The 7,580-nt window shown below is 41.2% G+C and overlaps 1 protein-coding gene across 17 annotated transcripts; it reads left to right on the plus strand.

Moving 5' to 3' along the window:
• The first annotated feature begins 1,951 nt into the window (after window positions 1-1,951).
• Window positions 1,952-7,266, plus strand: LOC119311189. Of its 17 annotated transcripts, none has more exons than XR_005150918.1 (7): window positions 1,952-2,365; window positions 2,459-2,517; window positions 2,608-2,828; window positions 4,095-4,330; window positions 4,894-4,965; window positions 5,475-5,565; window positions 5,845-7,266. XR_005150918.1 is itself a non-coding variant. In XM_037586823.1 (7 exons), exons 4-7 carry the CDS (start codon window positions 3,055-3,057, stop codon window positions 6,040-6,042), a joined length of 564 nt encoding a protein of 187 aa, XP_037442720.1. In that variant the 5' UTR covers window positions 1,952-2,365; window positions 2,459-2,517; window positions 2,608-2,828; window positions 2,923-3,054; the 3' UTR covers window positions 6,043-7,266. The 17 variants fall into 17 exon arrangements, 5 of the variants coding, with proteins under 5 accessions (XP_037442720.1, XP_037442721.1, XP_037442722.1 ...); XR_005150920.1 differs by having other exon boundaries at window positions 5,504-5,565; XR_005150923.1 differs by adding an exon at window positions 2,923-3,132 and having other exon boundaries at window positions 2,608-2,670; window positions 2,767-2,828; window positions 4,894-7,266.
• The last annotated feature ends 314 nt before the right edge of the window (window positions 7,267-7,580 follow it).

Below are 7,580 nucleotides of genomic sequence, written 5' to 3' on the forward strand. Positions count from 1 at the left end.
TTAGAATTTATTAGAATACTCTATGTGCTTCACTTATATCTTTTGAGCTAGATAATTTTTGGTCTAGTGCTTCACTTATATCTTTTAGAGCACGGCAGTGGCTTAATTTTGTAGAAATTGTTGATCTCTCATGCTTCACTTATATTATTTTGAGAGTCTTTTAGAACAGCATGATATTTGCTATGGTTATAAAATTGGTCCTAGAATGATAAGCGTCCAAGTTGGGTATAATAAAAACTATCATAAAAGTGAATTGGATGCTATGATCAATTTGATGCTTGATAATTTTTTTGAGATATGAGTATGGTGATATTAGAGTCATGCTAGTGGGGTAATTATGAATTTAAGGAATACTTGTGTTAAAGTTTGTGATTCCCGTAGCATGCATGTATGGTGAACCGCTTTGTGATGAAGTTGGAGCACGATTTATTTATTGATTGTCTTCCTTATGAGTGGCGGTCGGGGACGAGCGATGATCTTTTCCTATCAATCTATCCCCCTAGGAGCATGCGCGTAGTGCTTGGTTTTTGATGACTTGTAGATTTTTGCAATAAGGATATGAGTCATATCTTCCTCAAAACAGCCATCATACCTACCTATTATGGCATTTCCATAGACATTTCGAGATATATTGCCATGCAACTTTCCACCGTTCCGTTTATTATGTCACGCATCATCATTGTTATATTGCTCTTGCATGATCATGTAGTTGACATCATATTTGTGGCAAGTTCACCCTCATGATTTCCATACATGTCACTCTTGGTTCATTGCATATCCCGGTACATCGCCGGAGGCATTCATATAGAGTCATATCTTGTTCTAAGTATCGAGTTGTAATCTAGAGTTGTAAGTAAATAAAAGTGTGATGATCTTCATTATTAGAGCATTGTCCCAAGTGAGAAAATGATGATGGAGACTATGATTCCCCCACAAGTCGGGATGAGACTTCGGTCTTTACAAAAAAAAGGAGAGAGAACGGCCAAATAAAAAAATGCCAGATAAAAAAAATGAGAGAAAAAGAGAGAAGGGACAATGCTACTATCCTTTTACCACACTTGTGCTTCAAAGTAGCGCCATGATCTTCATAATAGAGAGTCTCCTATGTTGTCATTTTCATATACTAGTGGGAATTTTTCATTATAGAACTTGGCTTGTATATTCCAATGATGGGCTTCCTCAAAGCGCCCTAGGTCTTCGTGAGCAAGCAAATTGGATGCATACCCACTTAGTTTCTTTTGTTGAGCTTTCATACATTTATAGCTCTAGTGCATCCATTGCATGGCAATCCCTACTCACTCACATTGATATATATTAATGGGCATCTCCATAGCCCGTTGATACGCCTAGTTGATGTGAGACTATCTTCCTCTTTTTTGTCTTCTCCACAACCACCATTCTATTCCACATATATTGTTATTTCCATGGCTCACGCTCATGTATTTCATGAAAGTTGAAAAGTTTGAAAATACTAAAGTATGAAATAATTGTTTGGCTTGTCATCGAGATTGTACATGATTAAATACTTTATGTGATCTAACATATAAAGCCTTGTAGAGTACACGCCGATCTAGGGCCATCGCGGTTTCAAACCGATCGTGCTCGCAGGATATGCATGGGTGTCCACTGTCGGTGTACCTTCCATTGCTCTGGTGAAAATCTGGACGTTCGTTTTTGCATACGCTGCGTAATAAGGTCAGAGTTGATGACGGATGGGCCAGCCTTGCCCGTGGGCCAGCCTCGCAGCCACACGATGTGTGTGCCTGTTCCGGTGGAAAAAAGCAGCAGCGATGGAACATGGGTTGGCAGGAGCGATCGTGGGTTGGCAGGGCATTTTTTACCATTCTTCTAGCACCCAGCAGCAGCCCTTGCGCTTCAGCCGCGCTGGGCCCATGTGTCGGTCCCGTGGGTGGGCGTCGCTTTTTGTCCTGCTTGCTCCACTTTCCCCCAATCCGCTGCCTCCTCTTTCCCCGGCCTCCCCCAATCCCCGCCTTCTCTCCTCCTCCTCAATCCGTCGCCTCTCCCCCAAGCCGCCGCCCTCTCTCCTCCCCGTCTTTGGCCCCGCCCTCGCCAACTCCCGACGCTCCGCCGAGTGGAGAACCAGGAAGGAGGAGGGACGTGAAGTGGAGAAGAGGGGGTGCGCTAGAGAAGGAGCCAAGCCCGCAGGAGAGCACGGAGTGCCGGCGCGCCATGCCCGCCGCAGCTGCTCGTGGAGCTCCGGCATGTGCTGCACCATGGAGGCGCTCGTGGAGGTGCTCTCGCCTTCGGAACCACCTCGATCCGCGTCTGGAACCATCCTGCTCGTCTCCAACTTTTCCAGCTCACTGATGAGGACCTCGTCTCGGCCTCCCTACCAGCCCCATCCGTTAGAGCACAACGCCGCCTTCTGCCTCCCCATGCGAGGTCCTTGTTCTGATTCCTTTCTCTTTTGATTAATTTCATTCTATTTCATTTCTAGGGTTTGATGTCGAGGAGGTTCGGTTCCTACACCAATGGTTACAGCGGGCTCTGCTGCAGGTATGCTTATCCTCTCCACCACTCTTTTCCATCTCTCTCCTAATGATTCATTTTTTTGTGCTCATGGAGTGCTTGATGAATTGCTTGCAGGAAGCAGGGTCTAATGATGTACAATTTTGCAGCTGCTGGTTTAGTTGTTCAAATGGGAGCTTCGTAGGGGCATGCCCTCAATTCCATTACCTTTCTAGATTGTTGTTTCGTTGTTGATGCAATACTCAGTTTGGTGGTTTCCTTTTGTTTTTGCTGCAGGGAGTGGAAGTTTTAGAATGCTGCGGACAGGTTGAGAGCAATAGATGTTTTTTAAGTCCTAGGTGAGCACTCCAGGTTCTGTGAATTTTTCCTTCACATTACTGCAGTATTTTCATACTTCAAGGAAATATAAATGAGATGGTTTCTCTCTCCCAGATTGTTACTACTAAGAATGGAATTCCAGAAGAGATACTTTTGGTGTTGTATTATTACCTCTCGTATCTGATAGATAACACAAAGTTATCAGTTTAGTTGGAAAAAGAGAAAGTCCAGATCAATTGTGAGGATATGATCATTGGCATACTTACCCCCCGACCTGATGATGCCTCATTTCTTCAGAATTTGAGGCTATTCTTGATATGCCGGGTAGGTCCGGCTATTGAGTCAATAATTATATTTTGTAGTGTGTGATGATACATTAATAATCACACTTGAATGTGTTACCTAAACCTGTCTTGCTTTTGTATTTCATCCTCCTTTGAACCATCCAATGACCTGTGCACTACAAATCATAAGTGTGAGATGTACAGAAACCTGCACCTTATATTCCTGTCTTGCTTTTGTATTATATCCCCCTTTGAACCATCTAACGACTTGTGCACTATAAATGAGATGTGTGAGGTGTACAGAAACCTGCACTTCATATTTCTTACATTCCCGTTTTATTTAATGTCTGAACCTCTTTATATTGCTTACACCTGTGATTTATCTAATCTCTGAGCAAGTGTGGCTGTGTATAATTGAGTTAGTAAGCCCAGTTGTTTGAAGAAGCAATTTGCATTCCAGATTTTAGGATTGTCCTAATTCTTCTATCCATTTTTGATTTGCCCCTGCCATTGTAGAAGTATGAGTGGGTTGACTTTTCTTGATGTGTATTTTATACAACGAGCAACTACCTTGCGCCGTCTTTCAACCGCCAACAATCCCATGACCCTGCATCAGGTCAGAAAAATATTCAATAATTATTTCTTATGCAGGGTCATTGGATTGTTGGCTTCAGACATACTATACTGTTGGGCTTCAAGCATACTTCAGTTCTAAACTTATCCCTTTTCCCTTCATTTTTCTAAGTCTGTACTGTTGGGCATTAAGTAGGAGTAGTTACTTATACTAAGGAGCAGATATGTATGACATGTTAATTTCACTTATTTTTGGAACAAAGATCTCACTTAATTTATATTAGTCCTTGACGTCTGTGTTTTTTATTGTGCAAAATTGTTCCTTTCTGGGTAGATGAAAGTGTAGATTCCACCAAAGGAAGATTTAGTAGGCTTTCTGTTACATGTTGCTAAAAGTAAATGAATCGAATTCTTTCTGTTTTGGTTCAGGACAATTTGATTTTGGGAGGACAAAGGTCAGGCAAGGATGAGAATGGGATACCAGATTACAACGATGGAGGCTCGGACATGGATCTGCTCATGCTCTCAGCGGGAATACTGGATGTTCTCGAAGCTTTGCCATACACACGTGCTACTTTTGGCACTTGTGTGGGCTCCAGTTTGTGTCAATGCAATTTGCATCTATCAGCGGATTATGTCGATCAGGTTTGGTTATTGGCATACAGGTATGTTTGTGTATGGATGTCACAAAATTGTTATGCAGAAAATAAGAGTGTAGTACATTTCAGAGATACAAGTGATCTTGTTCAGTTTAGTCAGAGCACATGCAAACAAGTAGTTCCGGGTGGAGGCCTTCCACTTGCTTTTGCTAGCTATATGAAATAGACTGAACCTGAACCTAACTACGATTGGATGTCTAAGCTGAATTGTTGCATCCGTAGACATGGAATTATGGATCAATTTTAGCTCTCAAGAACTGCATACTTATGGTCCTATGTAATCCCAATTTATTCAGGCCAGCATCCCAAAAGTTCACTAATGAACAAAGCAACATCACACAGAATCTAAGTTTTAGGCCAGGTTACTAATCAATCTTTTCCCTTCTCTCTATTTAATTTTAACATTGCATAATTATTTATTCCCTGTTTGTAGCTTACACTGAAATCTAAGCTCGTGTGCATGTATGTATTATGAACCAGCCCTGTCCATTGACTTACTGGATACATAAGTCTCTCCATTGCTGTTGTCGGATGGGTTTACATTTGCTGTTACTTTCTGTCTTGGTTAGGAACCAGGTTGTTTAATGCACCAATGCTGCTTTCTGATGACGACGGCAATGCCAAACGCACCATCACCTGAGGTAGTTCTGTCTATATCTCATTTACTTATCATGATATGTACCTAGAAGTTATTCATATTGGTTTCTTAGGACCGCCTTCAAGAGCATGCTGAAGAATCACAATAAAAACTCCCCAATGATAGTGCCACTCCATGAGACATCCATATCAAACTGAAACTCAATTTCCTCGCATTAGCCAAAGCATGCCATCACATATTTTTTGCTGTTGTTTTGGAACTATTTCAGTATGGGTGAGTTCTTTTTTTTAAGTGTACTCTATATGTTGGTGACTTATTTTTTTAGTTGATTGTTCTTTTACAAAATTGAGCAAAAAGAAAAGAACAAAGAAAAAATTGTTTAGCTAGATAGGCAAAGCCGCTGATGTTTACTTGTTGTTTGCTGTAGACCCTTGATGGGCCATGCTTTTCTCTGTTTTTTGCGTTCCTGGACTGTAAGAAATCTTGTGGATGTGCTCTCTATTTTCCTGTTACTTTCTCTGCCACTCACATTTAAATTTGCTAATATATTAGTTTTCCAACATGACGTATACATATCCAAGGATGAAGTGAAGAAGAAGAATTGGGGTTGTCAATTGTGTATTTGCAATTGTACAGATCCGAGGTGCTATACTTATCTGCATTTAAATTTGCTTTTTCTTGGAACTATTGGCATGTAGAGGAGGCTGTGTTTTATTTGGTGGTCCGTTAGGCATATAAGTAACTGGTTTTGCCTTTTTCACAAAACAAGCTGAGCTTCTGGTGTATATGGGCCCAGCTCCATGTTTTTATTGCCAAAAAAATAATTAAGTACCATGTTAAATGTGCTGGTTCACATGCCAATTGGTCCTGTTCTTGAGGCCTTAATATCCTATCTGGATATTCCTTTTATGACAACTCATAGGTCTATGTGATTGGCGGGGAAGGAACCATGAGAGGAGCAGTGGCGATATTCAAAGAGATTAAACGGCATGGTTTGAGGATATCCATTACATGGATCCCCAAAACCGTGGACATCGGCATCATAGACAGGTCGTTTGTGTTCCAAACTGCAGTGGAGATTACTCAGCATGCGATCAACCGGCACATGTGGAGGCTGTGAGCGCTGTGAATGGCATTGGTCTTGTCAAACTTACAGGAAGGAGCACATGACACATTACTCTTCATGCCACCCTGAGCAGCCGAGATGTTGACTGCTGTGAATCTTGAGATTGATTTCCACGTTGAAGGGAAGGGAAGCCTGTTTGAGTTCCTGTATGAACGGATAAAGAAGAAGGGGCATGTTGTGGTCGTTGTTGCTGAAGGTGCTGATCAGGAGTTAATACCCCGGACTGATGACCCAACAGAGTTAACTTAATCTGAACTTCCTCTGTTTCCGCTATATATCCCTATTTTTCTGAACTTAACAACCGAACAGCATTATATATTAGATTAGCACACAAGTGAACTGGAAATCATTTTATTCAGATTGTTGGTACCCTCAGTGTAAAATTATTCCTTATTGGTTGGGGATTTGGAGACGTAGTATCTGGTTGATGAAGGATTTTTATCTCCTAAGCTTCACACATTCTCTTCCATCCAACACAACCGGCACAGTCAAGTGGTGTAGTAGTTGATGGTCGACAGCTAACATCAAGGCACCGCCTTAATTTAGGCGAAAAGACCACAACTCTTCCATCTACACCAGGTTTGTTGGTTTCAGCCCTGGTATATTTAGTTACAACCAAGAAATTATTTATTAAGGAGCTTTGGTTGTAACTGAAATTCACTGCAAAACTGCATATGGAAACATTCAATATTTTTCTCTCTTAACTCACCTCAAAGTAAAGGACTTCTAGAGATAAAATTATTGATTGGTAGGGCCTCGGTTTATTAACTATTATATATTTTTAGAAGCTGAATGCCAAATCATATGTTGTTTCTTCTTTGGGATGAAACAAATCATACGTGTGGCATCGACTAAGACCGTAGTCTGATCATACAAGGCCTTATTGATTGCTGATTCTACTTCCATAGTCTGATATATTCGAGGTGCAGCCAAGATCAGGCGAGAGGACGATGTTTTGGTTGTTTCGACAGAAAATCCTACTGGCTGAAGCTCAAAGACTGAAGCCCCTATCCCAGTGTTAAAAACTTCAATCAACCCGTAGTTAAAGCTGGAATCAAGTAGAGCAGTGGCTACTCCGAAAACTCTTGTTCTGATCAGATTGGCTAGGATTCATATCATCCCTTTCTAGCTATGACAGATGGTATACTGCATACTAATGAGGATAGATGATTTATGTTGATGAAATATTTTAGATAGTGACACCGAAGTGTTATTCTATGGATAGTCTTCAAATTTCTTTTGCATTTTTTCCGTGCAAAGATATATATTAACGGACAAACAGTGCATACATGTTACCCTTTTGTCCGCGAAGGCGTATTAGCATGCCTAGCTGCCAAGTATAAATAGTATGTGCATCACTCAGTAATAGAGCATCCTGGTGAAATAGAGTATCTCAGAAAAATAAATGCTGATGTGTGCTGATACGTTGCTAAACCTACATGATATGAACTCACTTCTCTTTATTAATTGTTGGTTTACTTCGGTGCCCTGCAATGTCACTCCTAGGAATGTTAGAGCAACTCCAACACGCC

The sequence above is a fragment of the Triticum dicoccoides genome, chromosome 5B (assembly GCF_002162155.2).
Source record: "Triticum dicoccoides isolate Atlit2015 ecotype Zavitan chromosome 5B, WEW_v2.0, whole genome shotgun sequence".
Classification (NCBI taxonomy): domain Eukaryota; kingdom Viridiplantae; phylum Streptophyta; class Magnoliopsida; order Poales; family Poaceae; genus Triticum; species Triticum dicoccoides.